The 27,744-nt window shown below is 39.9% G+C and overlaps 1 protein-coding gene across 1 annotated transcript; it reads left to right on the top strand.

Annotated features, from left to right (window-relative positions):
- The first annotated feature begins 626 nt into the window (after nucleotides 1–626).
- LOC127664022 (zinc finger protein 431-like) lies at nucleotides 627–25,375 on the top strand. The gene is made up of 5 exons (XM_052155906.1): nucleotides 627–767; nucleotides 1,264–1,422; nucleotides 21,327–21,453; nucleotides 21,664–21,724; nucleotides 22,783–25,375. Exons 2-5 carry the CDS (start codon nucleotides 1,420–1,422, stop codon nucleotides 23,993–23,995), a joined length of 1,404 nt encoding a protein of 467 aa, XP_052011866.1. The 5' UTR covers nucleotides 627–767; nucleotides 1,264–1,419; the 3' UTR covers nucleotides 23,996–25,375.
- The last annotated feature ends 2,369 nt before the right edge of the window (nucleotides 25,376–27,744 follow it).

Genomic DNA, 27,744 nt, shown 5'->3' with positions numbered 1-27,744 from the left:
CTGGAATGTCGCCATTTCCTGTCTTTAATTTTTCTAAATGAAAGTGTGCTGGGAGTTTGAATGTGCGTGTTGGTCCGAGATCTAGCAGAGGCAGAAGGAGGTGAGTGCGTGCATTTAGCGACTGCTGGGATTGCTGAGCTTCCCTGGCTCTGAGCAGCCTGGCCTGGAATTGTGGAACAGGACCGCATTTGAATGCGCATTCAGATGAAAATGGGGCTCCATGCTGCCGGTGTCTATGAGCTCTGGAGTAACTCCCGCGCTATCCTCCTGTTGTCTCCGCAGATGTGGTCTGTGAGTTTGGAGAGGCCAGGCCAGAAGCGGGCTTCCCGCTCTGGAAAGTTTGCAGCAGGGTGGAGTGCAAAATCTCTCTGTGCTCTGGGCCTGGACAGTGGACGGGCAAGGTGCGGGCTTCCCGCAATGGAAAGTTTGCAGTGGGGGCCGCGTGCAAACCCTCTCTGTGCTCCTCTGGGTGGGGACAATGGCCAGGCAAGGCGCGGGCTTCCGGCTCTGCTCTGGAAAGTTTGCAGGGGGACAGAGTGCAAACTCTCTCTGTGCTCCAGGCTGGGACAGTGGCCGGGAAAGGCGCAGGCTTTCTGCTCTAGAAAGTTTGCAGCGGGGCAGAGTGCAAACCCTCTCTGTGCTCCTCCAGGCGGGCACAGTGGCCTCCTAGCACGACCCTCCTGTGGGAACAGAAGCCAAGCCTGGCTGCCCTGGATCGCTGGGCTGTGTGCCCGGCCCTGGCTTCTGGCTGTGAGCTGCTGAGACAGGTAGGGAATTCACAGTCCAATAAACTGCATCCTGTTCCTTAATGACACAGGCTGGGCTGAGAAAAGACAAAGACCTGGTAGAGTTTACAGAGGTCTGGGCTGATGCTTTCCCAAGGAACATTAATGATCAAGTTGGAGCTGCTGGCTGGGGTCAAGGGCTGTAGGTTGGGCGGGGCTAGGTCCCAGGGTAACTTGGTTTTGGTTTTTTTGGTTTTTGTTTTTTTTTTTTAGTTTTGTTAATTATTACTGTAGTAGTTTTTTTTTTTTTTTTTTTTTTTTTTTTTTTTTTTTTTTTTTTTTTTTATCGCTTTACTTTAGATGCTTAGTGTTTCAATTATTGTGCAGTAAAGGGACTTTTCCCCAATCTGTTTGGTATTTTGCATGCTTTTACATTAACTCTGGCTATATATTTATAATAACTCTGGCTATTCTTACACAGGCACCTTCTTTAGTTTAGGAAATTTTAATTTAGGATTTTATTGGAAATGTTTTCCAGACATTTATGCTGATTGATCTTCTTCACTCTCTCCCTCACCTTCTCCTTCTGAGGTGTTCCCTGTGGGTGTGCAGCGCGAATGCTTCTCTGTGTCCTGCTCTGAGCTCTGCTGTTGTGTGCTGTGAGGGGACCTCACGGAAATGCTGAAATCAAGACATGGTGAGTACAGGATATCTGCCCACAATGGGAAGGAACATGCAGCTGAGCAGTGGGTGCTGGGGTTGTGGATCCTCTATGGGGTTGGATTGGAAGCATCATTAAGATGTGACTTCTTGTGAGGTTTCTATTGCTGCTTCTTACCTGCTAATTCAGGCCATGAAATCTAAATACCTTAAGTTTCGTGGTTGATTGTAATTCTGTCCAGAACATCTGGACTAGTTGCTTTCCTGTAGCAGCATGGGTGGTTTCTGTGACTATGCAGCACCTCGGTCCAAACCTTTTTGTCTTTTATAATATACATTAAGAAGGCAGGGTTAGGCCTGGAGAGATGGCTCAAAGGTTAAGAGCTCTGGCTATTCTTACACAGGCCATGAGTTCAATTCTTACGAACCACATGGTGGCTCATAACTATACGTAATGGGGTCTGGTGGCCTCTTCTGGCCTGCAGGAATACCTGTACTGAGAACTTTGTATAAATAATGAATTCAATCCTTAAAAAAAGAAGATGGATATGAATCTAATAGTTCTGATTTCTTACATTAATAATTTTTGTTTTGTTTAGTTTGTTATTTTTTCCTGTAGTTTTTATATATATATATATATATATATATATATATATATATATATATATATATTTCTTTAAATTATGTTTAGTGTTTTGATTGTTATGTGGCAAAGAGACACTTTCCCAATCTGTTTGGTATTTTCGATGCTTCTTGTACATTAACAGTCATCTTCTTTAGTTTAGGGAAGTTTTCATTTATGATTTCTGTGGAAATATTTTCTAGACCTTTATGTTTATTGATCTTCTTCTTCTTCTTCTTCTTCTTCTTCTTCTTCTTCTTCTTCTTCTTCTTCTTCTTCTTCTTCTTCTTCTTCTTCTTCTCTTCCTCCTTCTCCTCCTCCTCATCTCCTTTCTCCTTCTCTTTCTCCTCCTCCTTCCCTAATATTTCTTGAGAAACTAAACTAAACTAACTGATGCAAAAGAGGTTGTATGAAGAGAGGCAGAGTATTAAAAATCAGAGGATGTTGAATTATTTTCCTGGCTGGAATACCTAATCTTTCTGTGCTGGTGTCTAGGCATCAGCATGTGTGGTTATTTTAGGTTAGGTTAGGTTTCTCAGTTTGTCTAGTTTGGATGGGAAGTTATTTCTGGAAGTTATAGTTTGCTGTCTAGATTATCAGATAGTGTTGACTGAGTGTTGCCCCTTTTACTGCTCTGTTTGTTGGGTATGTTCAAGAGGGAATGCTGGCTAATGTTGAAAGCTAGGATAGGAGGTTGGCAGGAAGACATATTCTTAGCAATACACATGGAGAGGTAATCAAGAGAGAGGTGAAGCTGCCAACATTTCAATATTCCAGAGCTACAGTCATCTGAACAGGCCTCAGTTGAAGGTGTGCCTTTGTCATAATTGCTGGTTGCTCTATCTATGTGAGATAGTGTTGATGATTAATGTGGGAAGACTCTTCCACTGAGGGTGACAATATTCATAAACAAGTGGGTCTGGGATGCATGAGAGAGCTACCTGCGCATGGGACACTGACAAAGCAGGACAGCAAGCCAGGAGACAATGTTTGTCCATGCTTTTACCTTCAGTTTGTACCTTCAGTTTCTACTCTAAACTCCCAAAGTGGTAAACTGTGGTCTGACAGAAGCATTCACAACAACCATTTATTACCTGAGATCCTTTTGCCCAGAGGATTCCAGCATTGAAGCAGAATAGCAAGTTAGAACAGCAACAACAAATGGTATCAATATATGATTTTGCTGTTGGACAGAATCTATGTTCTCTTTTGAAGGAATATGGAATATATCAGAAATTGAGATGGTGAAATTCATAGAAATCTGTAGATGGTATTTATTCATTTTTTCTCATAGGACCTGGAAGATGGAAGTCTTGACAGTATGCAGCCAGAGAAAATTGAGAACATAGCATATTAGAGGAATACAGAAACTGTAAATTTTAGTGAGAGGTCATTTGTGTGATATTTTGCCAAAAATCCTTTTTCCTTGTCTTATACCTGAATATAGAGTGGGGTAAATTTTAAAAATAATGGGCTGATTTCTAAATTTTCATTCTATTTATATGTATTTGTTTGTCACTTCCCCACTTATTTATTTATTTATTTATTTATTATTTATTTATTTATTTGATTTAAATTCCACTTTCTCCCATCTCTCTTTTCCACCTTTCACAATCTGTCATCCCTAACTCCTTTATCTCTTCAAGAAGCATGGGCACCACTGGTGTGTCAAACACCTATGGAATTTCAACTCTCTGCATGGTTAGGCATAGCTCTCTTACTGAATTTAGACAAGGCAGCCAAGTGAGTGAAAGAGTGTGCTGGCTGGTTTTGTGTGTCAACTTGACTCAGATTGGAGTTATTATAGAGAAAGGTGCTTCAGTTGGGGAAGTGCCTCCATGAGATCCAACTGTGGGGCATTTTCTTAAGTAGTGATCATGGGGAGAGGGCCCCTTTTAGGTGGTGCCATCCCTGGACTGGTACTCTTAAGTTACATAAGAGAGCAGACTGAGCAAGCCAGGGGAAGCAAGCCAGTAAGAAGCATCCCTCCATGACCTCTGCATCAGCTCCTGCTTCTTGACCTGCTTGAGTTCCAATCCTGACCTCCCTTAGTAATGAACAGCTGTATGGAAGTATAAGCTCAATAAACCCTTTCCTCCCCAACTTGCTTCTTGGTCATGATGTTTGTGTAGGAATAGAAACCCTGACTAAGAGAAATTTGTACCAGCATAGTGGGGTATCCCTGTGACAACCTGGCCATTGTTTTGGGGAGGACTGTGCAAAGAATTTGGAACTTTGGGTTAGAAGAACCATTGGTTGTTAAGAGCTCTGTGGAATTTTCTGTAGGAGCTTGTATGATAATGTTGAGAACAGTTCAGAAAATGATGACCTGGCTCATGAAATTTCAGAAGGAAAATTTAAGATTCAATTCAGGGCTGGTGCTGTTTTGATTGTGAAGATTCTGTGATTTTGGTTAGCTGGGGCTGAAGAATCAGCTGAGATTAACAAGATACTAGAACTATTAAAGCAAAACCTTTTGCATTACTGGGACTATTGGTGGCTCCTTCGCTGGAGCTAAGAAATTAGCTGTGATTAAGAAGAGTCCAGCACCACTGAGCTGAAATATTCTGGGAAGTGTTTCCTGAGAGTACAGAGGCTGTGTTCCAGAGATAATTACAGTTGTACTTTGTGCTGTGGTTGGAATTGATAATGTGCATATGTGTAATACAGACGGTACTCGTTTTGAAGGTGTGAAGGTGTCAAGAAGAACAGCTGAAGCTCAGCACTGTGAGTGGCCAGCCATGTAAGGCCTTTGATGAAGGTGCAATCTCAGTTGCAATTGATGGCCCAGGACTTAAGGGGGTCATGCATAGGAGCTGAGGCTTGGCACCATGAAAATTGTCTATGAGAGGCTATAAGTGAAGCCTAGTTATGGCAGAAAACAGCAGTGTTTTGGAGATGCCAGTGCCATGAGATGACCACCAAGAACAGCAGCAGCAGTGGAGTACAGGCAGCTGGACCCTAGAAGAAAAGTTGTGTGCTACAAAGGGCAGAGTGGGAGAAATGACCACAGCCCTCAAAGGAGCCTGGAAGTTCTTGAGTTGGATTCCAGACATTGAAGCATTTAAATTTGAGTTTTGCTTTTGATTGTGACTGTGCCCTGAAATTTTTCCCTCTTGAAGGAAGAAAGTATTTTAGTGGAGCCCACAGTTAAGAGAATTTGAATTTTTAAAGTACTTTGAATTTTAAAAGACATTGGACCTTTTAAAGGAATTGAATTTTTAAAATGTAAAGAGTATGGGACTTGTAAAGTTATTTAGATCTTAGGGATGAATAAGAAAGTAAGGGTATAGGATTAATAGTGATATGCTGGTGTGTCACGTGACAAGGGGTCAAATGTACTGGCTGGATTTTTTTTTATAATTTTATTTATTTATTTTTTTTAGTTAGGTATAAAGTTCTTTATTTATGAAATGTAGTTGCATTTTCTTTTTTTTTAATTTTTTTCGGTATATTTTTTATTTACATTTCAAATGATTTCCCCTTTCCTAGCCCCCCCACTCCCAAAAAGTCCCTTAAGCCTGCTTCTCTCCCCCTGTCCTCCCACCCACCCCTTCCCACTTCCCCGTTCTGGTTTTGCTGAATACTGCTTCATTGAGTCTTTCCAGAACAAGGGGCCACTCTTCCTTTCTTCTTGTACCTCATTTGATGTGTAGATTATGTTTTGGGTAATCCAGGTTTCTAGGTTAATATTCACTTATTAGTGAGTGCATACCATGATTCATCTTTTGAGTCTGGGTTACCTCACTTAGTATGATGTTCTCTAGGTCCATCAATTTGCCTAAGAATTTCATGAATTCATTGTTTCTAATGGCTGAATAGTACTCCATTGTGTAGATATACCACATTTTTTGCATCCACTCTTCTGTTGAGGGATACCTGGGTTCTTTCCAGCATCTGGCAATTATAAATAGGGCTGCTATGAACATAGTAGAGCATGTATCCTTATTACATGGTGGGGAATCCTCAGGGTATCTGCCCAGGAGTGGTATAGCAGGATCTTCTGGAAGTGAGATGCCCAGTTTTTGGAGGAACCGCCAGACTGATTTCTAGAGTGGTTGTACCAATTTGCAACCCCACCAGCAGTGGAGGAGTGTTCCTCTTTCTCAGCACCCTCTCCAACACCTGCTATCTCCGGAATTTTTAATCTTAGCCATTCTGACTGGTGTAAGGTGAAATCTCAGGGTTGTTTTGATTTGCATTTCCTAATGACCATTGAAATTGAGCATTTTTTAAGATGCTTCTCCGCCATCCGATGTTCTTCAGGTGAGAATTCTTTGTTTAACTCTGTACCCCATTTTTTAATAGGGTTGCTTGGTTTTCTGGAGTCTAACTTCTTGAGTTCTTTATATATATTGGATATTAGCCCTCTATCTGATGTAGGATTAGTGAAGATCTTTTCCCAATTTGTTGGTTGCCGATTTGTCCTCTTGATGGTGTCCTTTGCCTTACAGAAACTTTGCAATTTTATGAGGTCCCATTTGTCAATTCTTGCTCTTAGAGCATACGCTATTGGTGTTCTGTTCAGAAACTTTCTCCCTGTACCGATGTCCTCAAGGGTCTTCCCCAGTTTCTTTTCTACTAACTTCAGAGTGTCTGGCTTTATGTGGAGGTCCTTGATCCATTTAGATTTGAGCTTAGTACAAAGAGACAAGGATGGATCAATTCGCATTCTTCTGCATGCTGACCTCCAGTTGAACCAGCACCATTTGTTGAAAAAGCTATCTTTTTTCCATTGGATGTTTTCAGCCTCTTTGTCGAGGATCAAGTGGCCATAGGTGTGTGGGTTCATTTCTGGATCTTCAATCCTGTTCCATTGATCCTCCTGCCTGTCACTGTACCAATACCATGCAGTTTTTAACACTATTGCTCTGTAGTATTGCTTGAGGTCAGGGATACTGATTCCCCCAGAATTTCTTTTGTTGCTGAGAATAGTTTTAGCTATCCTGGGTTTTTTGTTATTCCAGATGAATTTGATAATTGCTCTTTCTAAATCTGTGAAGAATGGAGTTGGGATTTTGATGGGTATTGCATTGAATCTGTAGATTACTTTTGGCAAAATGGCCATTTTAACTATATTGATTCTACCAATCCATGAGCGTGGGAGGTTTTCCCATTTTTTGAGGTCTTCTTCCATTTCCTTCTTCAGAGTCTTGAAGTTCTTGTCATACAGATCTTTCACATGTTTGGTAAGAGTCACCCCAAGATACTTTATACTATTAGTGGCTATTGTGAAGGGGGTCATTTCCCTAATTTCTTTCTCAGCCTGCTTATCCTTTGAGTATAGGAAGGCCACTGATTTGCTTGAGTTGATTTTATAACCTGCCACTTTGCTGAAGTTGTTTATCAGCTGTAGGAGCTCTCTAGTGGAGTTTTTTGGGTCACTTAGGTAGACTATCATGTCATCTGCAAATAATGATAGTTTGACTTCTTCCTTTCCAATTTGTATCCCTTTGACCTCCTTCTGTTGTCGAATTGCCTGAGCTAGTACCTCAAGTACAATATTGAAAAGATAAGGAGAAAGGGGGCAGCCCTGTGTAGTCCCTGATTTTAGTGGGATTGCTTCAAGTTTCTCTCCATTTAGTTTGATGCTGGCTACTGGTTTGCTGTATATTGCTTTTACTATGTTTAGGTATGGGCCTTGAATTCCTGTTCTTTCCAAGACTTTAAGCATGAAAGGATGCTGAATTTTGTCACATGCTTTTTCAACATCCAATGAAATGACCCATGTGGTTTTTTTCTTTGAGTTTGTTTATGTAGTGGATTGCATTGATGGATTTCCGTATATTGAACCAACCCTGCATTCCCGGGATAAAGCCTACTTGATCATGGTGGATAATCGTTTTGATGTGCTCTTGGATTCGGTTGGCAAGAATTTTATTGAGTATTTTCGCATCGATGTTCATAAGGGAAATTGGTCTGAAGTTCTCTTTCTTTGTTGGATATTTGTGTGGTTTTGGTATCAGCGTAATTGTTGCTTCATAGAAGGAATTGGGTAGTGTTCCTTCTGTTTATATTTTGTGGAATAATTTGAAGGTATTGGTGTTAACTCTTCTTTGAAGGTCTGATAGAATTCTGCACTGAAACCATCTGGTCCTGTGCTTTATTTGGTTGGAAGACTTTCTATGACTCCTTCAATTTCTTTAGGTATTATGGGACTGTTTAGATGATCTATTTGGTCCTAATTTAATTTTGGTATTTGGTATCTGTCAAGGAAATTGTCCATTTCCTCCAGGTTCCCCAGGTGTGTTGAGTACAGGCTCTTGTAGTAGGATCTGATGATTTTTTGGATTTCCTCATTTTCTTTGTTATATCTCCCTTTTCATTTCTAAGTTTGTTAATTTGGATACTTTCTCTGTGCCCTTTGGTCAGTCTGGCTAAGGGTTTATCTATCTTGTTGATTTTCTCGAAGAACCAGCTCCTGGTTTTGTTGATTCTTTGTATGGTTCTCTTTGTTTCTACTTGATTGATTTCAGCCCTGAGTTTGATGATTTCCTGCCTTCTACTCCTCCTGGGTGAAATAGCTTCTTTTTGTTCCAGGGCTTTCAGGTGTGTCATTAAGCTGGTAATGTATGCTCTCTCCATTTTCTTTTTGGAGGCACTCAGGGCTATGAGTTTTCCTCTTAGCACTGCTTTCATTGTGTCCCATAGATTTGGGTATGTTGTGTCTTCATTTTCATTGTGTTCTAAAAAGTCTTTAATTTCTTTCTTTATTTCTTCCTTGTCCAAGGTATCATTGAGTACAATATTGTTCAATTTCCACGTATATGTGGTTTTTCTGTTGTTTTTGTTGCTATTGAAGACCACTTTTACTCCATAGTGATCTGATAGGAGGCATGGGATTAGTTCGATCTTCTTATATTTGTTGAGGTCTGTCTTGTGACCAATTATATGGTCGATTTTGGAGAAGGTACCATGAGGTGCTGAGAAAAAGGTATATTCTTTTGCTTTAGGATAGAATGTTCTATATATATCTGTTAAATCTAATTGGTCCAAAGCTTCAATTAATTTCATTATGTCCCTGTTTACTTAATGTTTTCCTGATCAGTCCATTGAGGAAAGTGCAGTGTTGAAGTCACCCACAATTATTGTGTTAGGTGCAATGTGTGCTTTGAGCTTTAATAAAGTTTCTTTTACGAATGAGGGTGCCCTTGTATTTGGAGCATAGATGTTCAGGATTGAGAGTTCTTCTTGTTGTATTTTTCCTTTGACCAGCAAGAAGCGTCCCTCATGGTCTCTTTTGATGACTTTGGGTTGAAAGTCAATTTTATCTGATATTAAAATGGCTACTCCAGCTTGTTTCCTGAGACCATTTGCTTGTAAAATTGTCTTCCAGCCTTTTACTCTAAGGTAGTGTTTGTCTTTGACCCTTAGGTGTGTTTCCTGTAAGCAGCAAAATGTAGGGTCCTGTTTACGTATCCAGTCAGTTAGTCTATGTCTTTTTATTGGGGCATTGAGTCCATTGATGTTAAGAGATATTAAGGAATAGTGATTGTTACTTACTGTCATTTTTGACGTTATTTTTTAAATTTGATTGCTTAACTTCTTTTGGGTTTGATGAAAGGTTACTATCTTGCTTTTTCCAGCGTGAAGTTTCCCTCCCTGTATTGGTGTTTTCCTCATTTTATCCTTTGTAGGGCTGGGTTTGTGGATAGATATTGGGTAAACTTGGTTTTGTCATGGAATATCTTAGTTTCTCCATCTACAGTGATTGAGAGTTTTGCTGGATATAGTAGTTTTGGCTGGCATTTGTGTTCTCTTAGAGTCTGCATGAGATCAGCCCAGGATCTTCTAGCCTTCATAGTCTCAGGTGAAAAGTCTGCTGTGATTCTCATAGGTCTTCCTTTATATGTTACTTGGCCTTTTTCTCTTACTGCCTTTAATATTCTTTCTTTGTTTAGTACATTTGGTGTTTTGATTATTATGTGACGGGAAGTATTTCTATTCTGGTCCAGTCTGTTTGGAGTTCTGTAGGCTTCTTGTATATTCATGGGCATCTCTCTCTTTAGGTTAGGGAAGTTTTCTTCCTTAATTTTATTGAAAATATTTGCTGGCCCTTTAAGCTGTAAATCTTCACTCTCATCTATGCCTATAATCCTTAGGTTTGGTCTTCTCATTGTGTCCTGGATTTCCTGGATATTTTGGGTTACAATCTTTTTGCTTTTTGCATTTTCTTTAACTGTTGATTCCATGGTTTCTATGGTATCTTCATCGTCTGAGATTCTTTCTTCTATCTCTTGTATTCTGTTGTTGATATTTGCATCTATGTCCACTGATTTCTTCCCAAGGCTTTCTATCTCCAAAGTTGTCTCCCTTTTAGTTTTCTTAGTTGTTTCTACTTCTGATTTTAGATCCTGGATTGTTTTGCTTAGTTCCTTCACTTGCTTGTTTTTGCTTTCCTGTAATTCTTTAAGAGATTTTTGTGTTTCCTCTTTCATGACCACAGCCTGTTGACCAAAGTTATCCTGTATTTCTTTAAGTGTTTTTTGTGTTTCCTCATTATTGGCTTTTGTATTCTCCTGGATTTCTTTCAATGATTTTTGTGTTTCCCTTGCAAGGGCTTCTAACTTTTGATCCATTTACTCCTGAATTTCTTTAAATATGTCCTTCATGTGTTCCTGTACCAGCATCATGACCAGTGATTTTAAATCCAAATCTTGTTTTACTGGTGTGATGGGGTATCCAGGACATGCTGGTAAAGGAGAATTGGGTTCAGATGTTGCCATATTGCCTTGATTTCTGTTAGTGATGTTCCTGCGTCTGCCTTTTGCCATCTAGTTCTCACTGGTGTTAGTTGGTGTTGTCAATGCTGGACTCACCAGTGCAAGCTGCCCCTTCCCAGGTGGCCTCTGGTGCACAGCTTACCTCCTTCACTGTCTGCAGACAGGGTGTTGTTGTCCAGGCTGTTCATACCCCGAAGCAGACACCTGAAGGCTCCTGCTGGGACCCGCTGGATTCACTGGAGCCCACCGACTTCTCCCCGCTGGCCGCCTGGAAGTCCCACTTGCCTCTTTCAGGACTTGGAGATGTGGTATTGCCGCTCAGGCTGATCTGGATCTGGAAGCGTAGAGGTCAGAGGGCTACTGCCAGAGGCCTCAGGACTGAAGCCTAAGCTCTGTGCCACAGGGAAGGAGCTGTGCTGTGAGCTCCCAGACTGCCTCTGGGCGCACACCAGGTCTCCGCCACTTCCTGGAGACCGAGTGCTGTGGCCCAGGCTGTTCAGATCCTAAAGCAGGTGCCTGAAGGCTCCTGCTGGGGCCCGCTGGATTCACAGGAGCACACCATCCTCTCCTGCCTCTTTCAGGACCTGGAGATGTGCTGCTGCTGCTCAGGCCAATCTGGATCCGGAAGTGGAGAGCCTGGCTGGATTTTTGTGTCAACTTGACACAGGCTGGAGTTATCACAGAGAAATGAGCTTAGCTTGGTGAATTTCCTCCAAGAGATCCAACTGTGGGCCATGTTTTTCAATTAGTGATCAAGAGCGGAGGATCTCTTGTGGATTGGGACCATCCCTGGACTGCTATTCTTAGTTTATATAAGAGAACAGGCTGAGCAAGCCAGGGGAAGCAAGCCAGTAAGAAACATCCCTCCATGGCCTCTGCATCAGCCCCTGCTTCCTGACCTGCTTGAGTTCCAGTCCTGACTTCCTTTAGTTATGATCAGCAGCAAGGAAGTGTAAGCTGAACAAGTGTAAACTTGTTTCTTGGTCAAGATGCAGGAATAGAAACCTTGACTAAGACAAGGCATAATGAAAATGAGTAGCAGTTGAGCCTTGCCAGTATGAGAGGCCAGGAAAGGTTGGTGGAGAGGTGAAGACACAGGGGCAGTTGAAGATTTAGGACTGAAGAGATTTTGAAATGAAGCTGGGTCTTGCAGAGCTGTGTGTGTCTGTGTGTGTGTGTGTGTGTCTGTGTGTGTGTGTGTCTGTGTGTGTGTGTGTCTGTGTGTGTGTTGGGGGGACATGCTAGTCCAGATCTGGATACCCATTTTCTTTTTCTATTTTCTTATCATGGAGGTTCACCATTCTTTATGTCTGAGTGTATTCTTCCTTTCCTTTTGGAGCAACATGGAAACACAGTTTTGCCATTGGGAAGGCAGTGGTGAAACTTATTGGATTGTTGAAGAGCTTCCTTGCCTTCCTTTAAAAACAAAACAAAACTAGAATTGCCCATCTGTTGGCTCTGGATTTCAAAACAGTGAAAAAATATATAACAGCACTTTATCATCACCATCATTTTTATTATTATTGATTTTCAAGACAGTTTGTGTGTGTGTGTGTGTGTGTGTGTGTGTGTGTGTGTGTGTGTGTGTGTAGCCCTGGCTGTTCTGGAACTTACTCTGTAGACCAGGCTGGCCTTGATCTTTCAATAGATCCACCTGCCTCTGCCTACAGAGTACTGGGATTAAAGACTTGCACCACCACCACCAGGCTTAAGAGTTCAGGAGAAAGGCATTTCACTTTTTTGGTGACATGCTGATCATCATGTTTGGGGAAATTTAATTTACAGTTATGATGAGAATTAAATATCTGGGTGCTTAAGATATTGTTCATCTCCCTGTAGAAAGGATTGTAAGTTGACATCACTTAATCATGGCTTTACTGTTTTGCTCACACAGATGGCAGACACTGCAGTTCCCTCAGCATTGCTGATGGAGCCCGTGCTTACAATAACATGGACTGAGTTGGACAACACATTTGTGTTAGGCATTAGTGATTCCATACAGCACCAGTATCCAGATAACACTTTGATAACTTTCATGGCTGCTGCTTTTGCCTAGCGTGGCAGAGATGATGAGAGTTTATTTGTTAAATAAATGAGATAGTGGAGTTGATGTGTTAGGCAGGGAGCCTGGCATATAATATGTGATCGAGTGCTCAGGGAATGGTTATATGGCAAGATTAGGATGAGCCTTATTCAAGTATGCATGCACATATTTTAAAAATAACAGCAGTGCATTTAACATGTTGACAGACCCTAAAATTAAATTTCTTACAGGAAATAGGGCAGCTTTTTCTATTAACTTCGAAAACTAACATAAAATAATGAGTGAATGTCCCAGATGTCTAGAAAAGACAACGATATTTAAGTTTTGACATTTTCCCCCTTAAAGACCTCCATAATAGATGTGCTATGAATATGATTTGACACATAAATTAAATTTTTTATTTAAAAAAGTAAAAACATTTGGAAGTGGTATTTACCTTGCAAGGAAATGCAGACTGAGACTCAGTCTTAAGGCATCAGCCAGTGAGCTTGCTGGGAATTAAAATGCTTTTGATTTGTCAGGGTGAGATGAGGCTGTTGGGGGAAGATGATCTGGATGGGTCCTCAATGGATGGGTAAGGGGATGGCCTTGGAGCATGTTTGAGACAGGTAGGACCTTTGGCATATTTGTCAAGGGTTTTTGTTTGTTTTATGTATGTTTGTATGTTTTCGGGTTTTTTTTTTTTTTTTTTTTTTTGAGACAGGGTTTCATCATTAGCCCTAGCTTTCCCTACATCTTGTTCTGTAGACCTGACTGACCTCAAACTCACAATTGATCCACCTGCCTCTGCCCCCAAGTGCTGGGAATAAAGGTGTGTACCACCACTACTTGGATATGCATGTTCTTTTTTAAATATGGGAGGGCATAGACCAACAGTGAGCACCACCAGAGACCTGAGACCACATGGCAACTGCTAAGTGCAAAACCTGTTCTTGCTGCCCTACTGTGTAGTTGAAGCAGCAGGGATTCAAGAGGGGTTTAGAAGGGTGGTAAGTACAACAGCCAAGCCCATAGCCCATATTTTTTTTTATCGTGTCTGCAGCTATCATTGTAAAGTCACATGTTCGGCCAGTGTTATTTAATATTCCCTGAGAAAGGAGTCCAAGCCCTGTGTCCAGAGGTTGCTACGTAGAAGTAACTTGCTGTAATTTCTAAATGTTGCCTGCAACCTTTGTTCTCAAACTGAAGTCCTCTGAGTAGCATACATGTAGTGTGTGATATGTATTAACTTGACTGTTTTGAGACAGGGTCTTGCTGTTTAGTCTAGGGCTGCCCTACAATTCACTATGTCTTCTAGGTTGGCTGGAGAGCACTGCAGTCTCCTGGTTTACAAGTGCCCAGTGATGTGTATGTGGTGGTGGCAGTGTATGCGTGCCTCACCTGGCTAGGCTTATGCTTTTAAAGAAGTTCTTCAGAGCCTGGGGAGGGATGAGTTGTGTCCTGACCTCAGAGTAGGTAATAAATTGATCAGCAAGTACTAACTAATAACAAGGGCATTTTACTGCCATTCTTTAATAAACTTAATAATTTCTTTAGGTAATAATAATGTAAAGATAGTTCCCATCTGGAACTAGCTGGAACTCACTTTCCATTTTCATTGAGCCAGGAAAGAAGATTTTATACTTCTTTTGTTTGTTTGTCATATGCTTTTTTCAAGAAAATATTTCTCTGTATAGCCCTGACTGTCCTGGAACTCACTAGACCAGGCTGGCCTTGAAATCAGTAATCCACCTGCCTCTGCCTCCCAAGTGCTCGGATTAAAGGCGTGCACCATCATTGCCTGGTGGGGAAAGAATATTTTGATATTATGAAAGAATATAAAAAGGACTAGGAAGGCAGAAGAGCAAAAAGATAGAACCTGATTCCACTCAGCACAACAAACAAATGCTTTGACCTGAGATTAACCCTAACCCTGACATTTCTTCTTTGTGTAATAGGGATACTATTGATCAATAATAATGGTGGTCAACTTAACTATAACCCTTAGCCTAACCCTGGGTTTTACCCTACATTTCTAATCCTATCTTAACCCCTTATGTTCCTAAGCATCCTAACCCTAATAATGATTGTCCTGATCCTAACTATAACCCTCTAATCCCCTAACCCTAACTCTAACCATGCTTACTGTGGGGGATGTTTCTTAATTATATCTTTTGAAGTGAAAAAACCTTTCTTAATCTTAATCTTTTGAGATGTTCTGATCCCCCTTTGATCGAGGCTGTAGATACTTTCTACAACCTTGTGGAAAGGTCATTTTTGTTTTTTGTATTTGTACTCCTTTATTTTACAAAACAAAGGTGGTTTGTTTGATTATTTTATTTTAAAACTCACATTAGAAGTACTTATTTCTTAAGTATTCTGGTATATAATGAAGAACTACTGTAATATCCTGCAGCATGAAATAAAAAAAATCCTAATTTTTCCAACTTCCCTTGGCTGACAGCCTTTATTGGAACTTTCTATTAACTACCCTTTCTATGCATAGATAGATTCATTTCCTCTATGATTTGAGGTAGGCTTATCTAGAAAATCTGAGCTAGTCCAACTGTGTTTTTTTTCTTTGCTTTGTCACTGATGAAAATGTGCTGACTATTAATTGTGCTCAACAGTGATTCCCTTAAGGAACTTTAGTTTCCCTGAGCCAAGCATTTAGCAAAACAAACAAACAAACAAACACACAAACAAACAATCAAAAAACAACAACAAAACTCTTGGTTAATTTGTTTTTGTTAGATTGTTTATTTATTTTTTGAGACAGAGATTCTCTGTATAACCCTGACTGTTCTGGAAATCACTCTGTAGCACAGGTGGGCCTCGAACTCCAAAATCCACCTGCCTCTGCTATGTAAGTGCTGTGATTACAGGTGTGTACCACCACTTCCCAGCTACAACTCTTGCTATTAAAAATCCATCTTTAATGTTAATTGGGTCATCCACTCCTGGGTCACATTGATACCTGCAATTCACCTTGAGTAATAGTCAACAAAAGTTATTAATCTTGATTATGTGAAGAAGAAAAGTGCTTTGAGAAAAATCTTAGGCCAATTCAAAAATCAGGTCAGGTTCTGGTATGCCCACAGAGGGAAAGAACAGGCAGCTGACAAGCCAGAGCTAGAAGGGTGGAACCTCCCCCAGGAATGGGTGGGGTGACATTCATCTTGGAATTTTTGTTCAACTGCTAATGGGGTGCAACCCTCTCCTGAGAACTCTGGCCCTAGACTGGAAGCCCACATTAACCTGAGGAGGGGTAAGACTCACTAGTCAATCAAGACTGCCAGACAGACCTGCCAGTCAAACAAAGAGGCGGGATCTTCCGATGGTTCTCCGAGTCCTGCTCTGAGCTCTGCTGTTGGATGCTGTGAGGGGACCTCAGGGAAACGCTGAAATCAAGGCATGCTGAGCACAGGATATCTACCCACAATGGGGAGGAACATGTGGTTGAGCAGTAGGTGCCTGGGTGATGGTTACTATCTGGGAATGGATGGGAAGCATCAGCCAGATGTGACCACTTGTGACCACTTCTAATGGTGCTTCTTACTTGCTAGTTCAGGCGGTGACCTCTAAATAATTTCACCATCATGGCAGATTCTGAATCTGCCCAACACATCTGGACTAGTTTCTTTTTTGTAGAAACATGGGAGGTTTCTGTGACAGTGCAGCACCTGTGTCCAAACCTTTTTGTCTTTAAGGCAGGAATAGGCTTGGAGAGATGGCTCAGGGGTTAAGAGCTCTGCTTTAGTCTTACACAGGTCATGAATTCAATTCTTAGCAACCACATGGTGGCTCACAACCTTCTGTAATGGGATCTGTTGTCCTCTTCTGGCCTGCAGGAATACATGCAGGGAGAACATTGCATAAGTAATGAATTAATTCCTTAAAACTAAGAAGAGGGATATGAATCTAATACTTCTGGTGTCATACATTTCTAGTTTTTGTTTTGTTTAGTTTGTTACTTTTTTCTGCTGTAGTTATTTTATATTTCTCTTATATGTTCAGTGTTTTGATTATCATGTGGCAAAGGGACTCTTTCCCAACCTGTTTGATATTCTTGATGCATTTTGTACATTAACTGGGACATTCTTTAGTTTTGGAAAGTTTTCATTTATGATTTCATTTGAAATATTTTCCAGATCTTAATGCTGATTTCCTTCTTCTTCTTCTTCTTCTTCTTCTTCTTCTTCTTCTTCTTCTTCTTCTTCTTCTTCTTCTTCTTCTTCTTCTTCTTCTTCTTCTTCTTCTTCTTCTTCTTCTTCTTCTTGCTCCTCCTCCTCCTCTCCCCTCCTCCTCCTTCTTTCTTCTTCCTTCTTCCTTCTTCTTCCTTCCTCCTTCCTCCTTCCTCCTTCCTCCTTCCTCCTTCCTCCTTCCTCCTTCTTCTCCTTCTCCTTCTCCTTCTCCTTCTTCTTCTCCAATCATTTATAGATTTGCCTCCTCATATGTTGCAGAACTCTGTTGTTTAGTGACAGGAAAATTTTAGAATCCACATTTTTTGAACAATATCCATTTTGTCTATGCATTTTAATACTTTTCTTTCTTCCATTCTTGGTCTGTGGGTGAGCCTTGCCTCAATAGTTCTCAGTGTACAGGAAATTTTAATGACCTGCTGTTAGCGACTTAGGAAATGCATAAGTCATTACCTGCCTTCATCACCTGCTGCTGTTGCCATTTTGTGCAATATGCACATGGAAAACCTGGTATTTTTGTTTTCTGGCTTTGTAATCTACACACGCTACCTCGGTTTTCTCTTTCTCTAACTTCATGACTCTTTCCTTGCTCCCCATCTGTCTGCCTGTCTGCTGCCCTCTTGTGTACTTCTATCCCATTCCCAGGTTCTCACTCCTCTGACTTCTCCCATATGATCCCTTGCATATTTTAGTTTCTCAGGACCTGCAGTAAAGCATAGCTTGGCTTTCTTGGTGACACATTTTCATGGCTGTTAGTCATTATCTTCTTATATGGGTGCCCAGGCATCTGGGTTTGTGGTGAAAATAGGTCTAGGTACTGGTTTCCCAGTTTGTCTTGTATAGATGTGAGTTAATTCTGGGGTTACAGTTTGCTGTCTAGATTTTCAGAGTGTTGGTGGAGTGTTGCTTCTTTTACTGATCTGTTTGGTGTGTATGTTCAATAGGGAATGCTTGAGAATATTGAATATTAGGATATCAGGTGGGAAGGAAGAAATAATCTTATCAATGCACAAGGAGAGAGAGTCGTGAGAGAAGTGAAGTTGCCAGCATTTCAATATTTCAGAGTTACAGTCATCTGAAGGAGCCTCAGCTGAGGTTGTGCTCTCATCAGAATTTCTGGTTGCTATGTCTGTGCGAGATAGTGTGAATGATTGATGTGGGAAGGGTCTTCCACTGAGGGTGACAATATTCATTAGCAAGTGGGCCTGGGCTGGATGAGAGAGCTACCTGAGCATGGGACACTGACTAAGCAGGAGAGCAAGCCAGGAGACAATGTTTGTCCATGATTTTATCTTCAGTTTGTAGCTTCAGTCTCTACTCTAAGCTCTCAAAGTGATGAAATGTGATCTGACAGTACCATCCACAGCAACAGTTTATTAGCTGAGATGCTTTTTTCTCAGAGGATTCCATCATAGTAGTAGATTAGCAAGTTAGAAACAACAACAACAACAACAACAACAGCAATAACAAAAGTTGTATGAACAAGTGATTTTCCTGATGGACAGAACCTAAGTTCTCTTTTGAAGGAATGTGGAAATTATCAGAATTTGACACGGCAAAAGTCATAGAAAGGTCTTCATGGAGCCCAATAATAGGTCTTGGAAGACTGGAGTGTTGACAGTATACAGTCAGAGGAAATTGAGTTAGCATTTGAGTGGAAAATAAACTGCAAGTTTTACTGACAGGTCATTTGTGTGATATTTTGGCCCAAATTCCTTTCTCCTTGGCTTACACCCTGAAATATTACGTGGTGGTAAAATTTAAAAATAATGTACGGATTTCTTTATTTTCATTCTATCTATATGTATTTGTTCATTTTCCACATTCATGCTTCATTTATTCATTTAATTTAAATTCTAGTTGTTACAATCTCTCCATTCCACCTTACACAGTCCTTCACTCCTAACTCCTTTTATCTCTCCAAGGAGCACAGGGATCACTTGAGTATCCACCAACCATGCCATTTCATGTCTCTGCATGGTTAGGCATATCTGTCTTACTGAGCTCAGACAAGGCATCCAAGTTAGGGGAACAGTTTGGACAGACCCTCATTAGCATAAAGGACATCTCCTGCTCCATTTCCTGGGAACCACATAAAAATTGAGTAGCCTATGTACTCAGTCATTCTGTGCATGCTCTTTAGTTGATGACACAGTCTCCAAGAGTCTCCTATCGTCCAGGTTAGTTGACACTGAGGGTCTTCTTGTGGAATTACTGTTCTTTCTGAGGCCCTCAACCTTTTCCCCAAGTCTTCCAAAAAAACACCTGGTCTCTGTCCAATGTTAGGCTGTGGGTGTTTGGATCTGTTTCACTCATGTGCTGGATGGACACTATCAGAGGACAATTATGCTAATCTGCTCTCTGGAAGTATAACAAAGTATCTACTCAGTATTGCCAGGGATTGGTGCTTGCCCATGGGGTGTGTATCAAGTTGGGCAGGGCATAGTCTGGCCATTCCCTCCTTCTCTGTTCCTTCTTTTTGCCTGCATTTCTTGTAGACAGGACAAATTTTGGGTAGAAAAGTTTTTGGTTAAGTTGGTATAATTAACTCTCCACTAGGGGTCCTGGGTGGCTTTAGGATGTGGCCTCTTCAGTGTCCGATTCTCACTGCTATGCATCTCAGCTATGACCACTCCCATAGACTCCCTGTTGCCCTCCCTTTCATCATCTGAGGTCAGACATGGCAGCCCAGTTAAGGAAATAGATAGCCCCCCGCAGGTATAGGGAAATCCACTGCTACAGTTGTTAGATGACTTTCTGATCCTCTGAGCTGCACATCTGCTATATATGTGCCAGGGGCCTTAGTCCATCCTGTGTATGCTATTTGGTTTGTGGTTTAGTCTCTGAGTGTCCCCAGGGGTGCGTCTTACTTGACTCGCTTGGTCTTCCTGTGGAGTTCCTATCCTCCTCAGGGATCTCAATCATTCCACAAACTCTTTCATAATAGTCTCCAAGGTCCATGCAAGGTTTGACTCTGGATCTTTGCAGCTTTTTCAGTCAGCTGGGGGGTGGATCCACTCAGTGGACAATTACTCAAGGCTTTGGTGTGGGAGCAAAACAGAGTGTTGTTAATAATGTCATAGATTGGTGCTTGTCCATAGGATGGTACTCTCAAGTGGAGCAAATTTTCATTGGCCATGCCCTCAGTCTCTGCTCCAGATTTTACCCAGCATTTCTTTTAGAGGGGAAACATTGTGTCCTTGGTGTGTACTGTGTTGTGGTTGAAACTGACCCTTCAACTTTCTTTTCATGCTCCCATATATTCACTATAATCTCTTTCTTTAAATCATATAAAATCCAATAGATACAGTTGCTAATCAGTGATAATCTATTTTACAAGTCTAGTTGTTTTATATTTTTATATTTATTTTATTTTTTGTTTTTCTTTTCCAAAAAAAAATTCGCTGTGTAGCTTTGTCTGTCCTTAAAGTAGTAGAGAAACCACAAAAGACACATGTCTTGTATTTGTAATATAAGCATAGTTTTGTGTGGTTTTTCTTTTCTTTTTTTTTTTTTTTTTTTTTTTTTGGTTTGGTTTGGTTTTTTTTTGTTTTGTTTTGTTTTGTTTTTTTTTTTGTTTTGTTTTGTTTTGTTTTTGTTTTTTTCGAGACAGGGTTTCTCTGTGTAGCCCTGGCTGTCCTGGAACTCACTTTGTAGACCAGGTTGGCCTCGAACTCAGAAATCCACCTGCCTTTGCCTCCCAGAGTGCTGGGATTACAGGTGTGCGCCACCATCGCCCGGCTTCATGTTTTTTCATCCATATCTTTAGTATTGAAATTTGACCAAATATTATAGATTAAACTTCATATTTCTACCAGCTGAATACAGATGTGCTGTGAATTTATAATACTTTGTAGGAAATTTCATAAAGAACTTTGAATTCAGCATCATTTTTTTCCCATGGTTATTTTTTGTAGGGATTGAGGGTCTTAAAATATACATTTTAGTCTCCTAGAACACATTACAAAGGCCATGCCAGTGTCTAGGTAAATGACATACAGCTGCCTGTGCCTCTGTGATTAAAGACATGAGAAAATACACCCAGATTGCCCATCATGTTTGTAGTTAGTAATTGTTCATACATTTTTTCTGATGTGTGCTCAGTATTGTGGATCTGTTTCCTCAGCATCTCCCTCTCAATTTGCATTTCTCTGGCAAAGCTGTATCCTATTCAAAGTGTTCAAAAGTGACAGAGTTGTATCTTATAATTAAAGCTCCTTCTAAAATGACACAATAATTATAAATTCTGAGTCAGAAAATAAGCAGAGCAAGCACGAGAATTATGTGAGTATATATTTGAGAAAGCATATATTTGTTTTCTGGTGATGTTAGTATCATGCTTTTTGTTGTACATTTGTATGGGATATTTAGGATGCAGTGACTTTTGATGATGTGCATGTGAAATTCACTGAGGAAGAATGGAATTTGCTGGATCCTTCCCAGAAGAGTCTCTACAAAAATGTGATGCTTGAAACCTACCTGAACTTCAAAGCTATAGGTAAGACTGTTATTTTTTTTTCAGAAGGAAACAAATGCTTGTTGGTTATTGATGATCTTCTATTATTTTAATTGTATGAAAATTGAGCTGAATAATTCATTTTCACTGAATTTTCACTGTAACTTTCACAGTACAGTTAAAATTCACAGTATCTTTAATGTTGCCCATTTTCCAATAGTATATCATTCATTTTCTTGTACTGTGTTTTAGGCTATAATTGGGAAAACTATCATCTTGAAGAACATTGTCAAAGTTGTAGAAAACATGAAAGGTAATTTTCATGTGCAAGCTTATACAAAATTGTCTCTGAGGAAATTTTAATATCTTATGGAATCTCCAGTTAAAAGCAAGACTATAAAATAGCAGTCCTTTAAGTGTAGCTATGATTATAATATTCTTACAAAACCATGTACCTCAAGATCCAATATCTGGATTGTGTATCCATTTGATAAATAGCTCCATTAGAGCTATGCTGTGGACCTGACATTCTGTATATCCTCAAAGTATTTAGAAATTGCATAATGAATAATAATAAATCTATATCCAAAACATTCTAATCAGCAGTTAGTCCATAGAAAGTTTGGTGATACTCATATTCTTGTAGTAATATGGTTAAGTTTGGTGAGAGAGCATTTTATGAGTATCAAGAATGTTGTTGTGGAGAAACATTAGACTATATTGCACATGGTATGAGAAACAACAATTCAAACATTGTGAATGCAATGTGTAAAACTTTCCTTTATCATTCTTTTTCATTAGGTATATCATGTGTCACAATGGATAAAAATGATGTGAGCATAGGGATATTGAAAGAGGAAACATAATTTTTTTTTTTCTAAAACAAGAAGATACATAGTATTCTGACTTTGATAGAAATTAGGAATGTGAAAGATATTTGCAATTAGTTGGTTTTCTATTTTTACAGGGAATATCCCAAAATTCATAGTTTAGAAAACCTTTATGGGCATTAAGAATTTGAAAATTCTTCTGTGTATCCTGGTTAATAGTCAAAAGTGTTGTAATTCACACGAGAGGAGAAAATATGAATACAATCAGTGTTATAAAGATCAGAGTTGTTCTTTCTTCAGATAGCTAAAATACATCATATAAAAAGAGGGTGTTATAAATATGAGCCATGTAATAACTATCACACGGGTCTTGAACTACTCATGATGAGGGAGAATACCATGAACATATAAATTGCTAAAACCTTAAGATCTGCTGCTTCTTTACCATTAGACAAATTGTAAACATAATTCATATTGATTACATGATTGATCAGAGTTATGAATGTGGTAAAGATTTCACATGTGCTAATTATCATTGCAGGCATGTAAGAAGATATACTGGAGTGAAACTCTATGAGTGTAATATATGTGGTAAAGCCTTTACAAGATCAAGTCATCTCCAATATCATAAAATACCACATACTGGAGAGAAACCTGATGAATATAATCAATGTGGTAAAGCCTTTGCAAGACCCAGTGATTTCCAAAAACATAAAATGACACATACTGGAGAGAAACTTTATGAATGTAATCAATGTGGCAAAGCCTTTGCAGATCCCAGTCATCTACCAAGACATAAAAGATCACATACAGGAGAGAAACCTTATAAATGTAATCAATGCGGTAAAACATTTGCACAGCGCATTCATCTCCAAAGACATAAAAGAACACATACTGGAGAGAAACCTTATGAATGTAATCAATGTGGTAAAGCTTTTGCCTATTACAGTAATCTCCGATATCATAAAAGAACACATACTGGAGAGAAACCATATGAATGTAATCAATGTGGTAAAGCCTTTGCACAGCGCATTCATCTCCAAAGACATAAAAGAACACATACTGGAGAGAAACCTTATGAATGTAATCAATGTGGTAAAGCCTTTTCAAGACCCAGTGATTTCCAAAAACATAAAATGACACATATTGGAGAGAAACTTTATGAATGTAATCAATGTGGTAAAGCCTTTGCAGCTCACAGTTATCTACAAAGACATAAAAGATCACATACAGGAGAGAAACCTTATAAATGTAATCAATGCGGTAAAACGTTTGCACAGCGCATTCATCTCCAAAGACATAAAAGAACACATACTGGAGAGAAACCTTATGAATGTAATCAATGTGGTAAAGCCTTTGCACTTCACCGTTATCTCCAAAGACATAAAATGACACATACTGGAGAGAAACCTTATGAGTGCAATCAATGTGGTAAAGCCTTTGCACAGCGCATTCATCTCCAAAGACATAAAAGAACACACACTGGAGAGAAACCTTATGAATGCAATCAATGTGGTAAAGTTTTTACCTATTACAATAATCTCCGATATCATAAAAGAACACATACTGGAGAGAAACCATATGAATGTAATCAATGTGGTAAAGCCTTTGCACAGCGCAGTCATCTCCAATATCATAAAAGAACCCATACCGGAGAGAAACCTTATGAATGTAAACAATGTGGTAAAGCCTTTACAAGACCCAGTCATCTCCGGTATCATAAAAGAACACACACTGGACAGAAAACTTATTAATGTAATCAATGCGGTAAAGTGTTTTCACCAGGGATAAGTCTCCAAATTCTGTGTGCTGGAGAGAAACATAATGAATATGATCATGAATTAAGTGGGAGTTAGGAGGGTATCATAGTAGGATATGATAGATAGACATGGGTGCTTGGGATTATTTCCATTCTGGAGATTTTTTTTTTTTATGCTTTTGCAAAGAAGTTTGCTGCCCTTGTCTGAAGAGTTTCCTTGAGGTTAAGGTAAAGCTGTTTACACTAATTGTATTGACAAATTAAGTCATGAAAATCACTGCATAGAATTTGGCCTGAAAGTTTTTAACAAGCATAGAAACTAAGAAAGGAAAAATTAAAAAAAAAGAAAGGTTCAAAATACAAGGCATCATCAGGAAGTTGAATGACGTTTAATCTTCTGATCAAGGATATTCAATGGCATTAAAGGAATGGTTACATTAGGACAAAATTACATTCAGCTAAAAATATGGATTTGCAGTTGTATGAAAGTGAACTGTATCATGTTAGGAATTATTATTACCTGGATACGATTTTGATGTAGATACATGAAGATACAATTATGTGTCAAATTGCCAAGAGATAGATTTGGATTCTGAGTTCTGAATTTAAAATATAAGCAGAAAGGCTTAGTTCCAGGCATGGTGTTACATGCTTTTTAACCAACCATTCACGAGACAGAGTCATGCAGATCTTTGAGGTCAAGGTAGATCTCTACGCAAGTTCCAGGAATGTCAAGATTAGGCAGTGATATATTTGAAATATTGAAAGCTGCTGATAATGGAATAGAAGGAGTCATGTTCCAGCCAAGGTAAGCACCAGAACTCCGAGAATTTTATCCTGAAGTGGTGTTGAATATTGTCAGAGAATTTTACATTACCTCATGAGATGATCGATTCTTGGTTTTTCTTACACTTTAATCCCATTTTGTTGAACCATCACTGCTTCTAGAATGAAGCCTTCCTCATTGTTAATGGTGGACGATCTTTTGTTGTGTTTTATATTTTATTTTATTTGTTTTATCTTTTAAGTATTTTTGAATCTGTGGTTTTAGGGATAATTTGTCTGTAATTCCCTTTAATGGCTCAGTCTTTCCTGACTGGATATATGAGTAATCAGGGGTTCAGAAAATAAATTGACTAATATTTATTTTGTTTCTATATTTTTGAATACACTGAATTCTTGTTAAATCCTCTTTGAAAGTCTGGTAGGACGCTACCCTAAAACTCATAGACGTGGGTTCATATTGGGGACATATTTTTAATGAATTCTGTTTTCCTTCATGTTTATGTCAGTTTAAGTTGTTTTTCTCTAGTTTAATTTTGGGGTGTGGAATCTATTGAGGAAGTTAGCTATTTCTTTTAGAATTTCCAAGTTGGTGGAATGCACCCTTTTTAAACTATGTGTTTACGATTCTCTGGATTTCTTCATTACCTGTTATTTAATTCCCCTATTTCATTTTAGATTTCATTAATTTGTATATTCTTTATCTTTTAATAGGGGTTTGGTTTTCTTGTCTAATAAAAGGATCAAAAGACTAACTCCATGTTTCATTAATTCTTCGAATTGTTCTCTATTTTATCAATTTCATCCCCCAACTTGAAAATTTCTTTATGTCTCCTCCTCGTTTTCTTTGCTCGCTCATTTCTTTCTGTTGTATCCTTTAAAACATGCTGTTAAATTGCCAGCATGGGAGTTCTCCAATTTTTTCACGTAGGCATTTTGTGCTGTGAACTTTCTTTTAACTCCTCTTTCATTTTCTTTGTGTTCCATGAGATTGTGCATGTTGCATATTCGTTTCCAATGAACTCTAGAAAGTCTCTGATTTCTTCCTTTTTTCTGTGTAGACCCATTTTCTCTCAAACATTAGTTTGTAGTCAGTTAGCTGTCCTCCCTCATCTCTTACAACACTGAGACATCAACAGGTTTTTGGCCCAGATCATATATATTTGTCTCATCAGAGAGTGTGGGGACTCCTGGGTCCTGTTCAGTCAAGGACATGAGGAACCCAATTTCTAGGGGCCACCCACTGGGCTGTCTTGTTGTTCTCTGGGATGGAGTTTAGTCCTTCCCCTTTAGAAGGGTCCTCTCCTTACAAATGTCCCCATGGATATGAGAGGTAGCAATGGCACACCTGCCCTCTGTGTCTTGCCTTTTCTCAGCTCTAATGATATTTTCAGAGCTGCAAGTTCAGCTTCCTGGACTGACATTCCTGCCAGGTGTGGTCTTCCTCATGTGTTCTCGGTATTTGACACCACCGCTGCCCCAGCACACCTCTGTCTGTCCTGAATGAGGCAGTTGCCATTGGTGAACCCTGTTACCCCTACATCTATTTGAGCAGTCATGCAGAGGCCCATCTAGTGAGGTCAGGGTCCAGCAGAAGGGCAGCTGAGTAGTTACACTGGGATGATTTAAGAAGAAAGACTGGCAATGAGTCATTCTGGTATCATTTTTAACCCGGAAGCCATTGTGCACTGAGGTGTAAATAGAGTGGTGGTCAGCTTGTGCCAATTGGTGACACATTGGCCATTGGGTAATGCCAGGACCCCTGGTCTGAGTATGCAATCCACAGGTCTACAAAGGTCCCCTGAAGTTGGCAGAGTAAGGCTTTTACTTTTTAGCAGAGTCTTAAATAGTCTGAATTTTTTAAGACATCTAAGAAGTCCTCCATGTTTGTTTTGTTTCTGTAGCCATTGGCAAGTCATTTGAAAAGCTGGTGAAGAGACTCTATCTGTATGTTTTAGCACAATGGAATGTTGAACGTTATCAACAAATACTGGTGGGTTTCCATTTCACTTTTAGGGTTACCCTGTTCTTGTAGTGGGGGGAAGTTTTGATTCTGAGGGTCCCCTATACTTTTTAGGCATCATTTATGTTCTTCTGATTTGGCCTTGGCTGCCAACAGGGTCTTTCCCAGGTCTCCAGTCTGTTGCTTCTGTCCTCTCATCTGCAGTCTCCTCTGCAGTCTGTCCTCCATTAAATACTCTCTTTGCCACTGTCCTTAAATCTCTTAGACAACTCTTTCCTAACTACTCCACCCTCTGGGGCTTTGTCTTCATAGCTGATGTTCCCTGATTGACAAAATCTCAAGCCACTGCTGCCTTTGCTTCTGGTGATTCAGGTTCCATGGGCATGTATTTTCAAAAATGTCTCCATGACACAATCTAAAAAAGCTGTAGGGCTTTTATTTTCTCTCTTTTATTTTTTCATACACTATGGCCAAATTTGTGAGCCATCTTGTGGCTACCTCGAGACCTGCCAGCATAGCTGGATGGTGGACAAAGGGCCTCCTCTTACCTTCAGTGTTGTTGCAATAACAGTTTGGGTGAGTTAGGGTAATGCAAGCATATTGGGGCCAGTAACCAGTTCATATACCAAACCTAGACACTATTGTGGATGCCAACAAGTGTTTGCTGACAGGAGCCTGATATAGCTGACTCCTGAGAGTCTCTGCCAATGCCTGACAAACACAGAAGGGTACACTTTCAGCCAGGCATTGAACTGAGCACAGGGTCCCCAATGGAGGAGCTAGAGAAAGGACCCTAAGAAATGAAGGTGTTTGCAACCCATAGGAGGAACAACAATATGAACCAACCAGTACCCCCAGAGCTCCCAGAGACTAAACCACCAAGCAAAGAGTACACATGGAGGGACCCATGGCTCCAGCCTCATGGGTAGCAGAGGATGGCCTGGTCGGACATCCATGAGAGGAGAGGCCATTAGACCCATGAAGGCTCATTGCCCCAG

Source organism: Apodemus sylvaticus, chromosome 13 (genome assembly GCF_947179515.1).
Source record: "Apodemus sylvaticus chromosome 13, mApoSyl1.1, whole genome shotgun sequence".
Lineage (NCBI taxonomy): Eukaryota > Metazoa > Chordata > Mammalia > Rodentia > Muridae > Apodemus > Apodemus sylvaticus.
The sequence above is the reverse complement of the archived record's forward strand: the minus strand, read 5'-3'. Positions and strand labels throughout refer to the sequence as shown.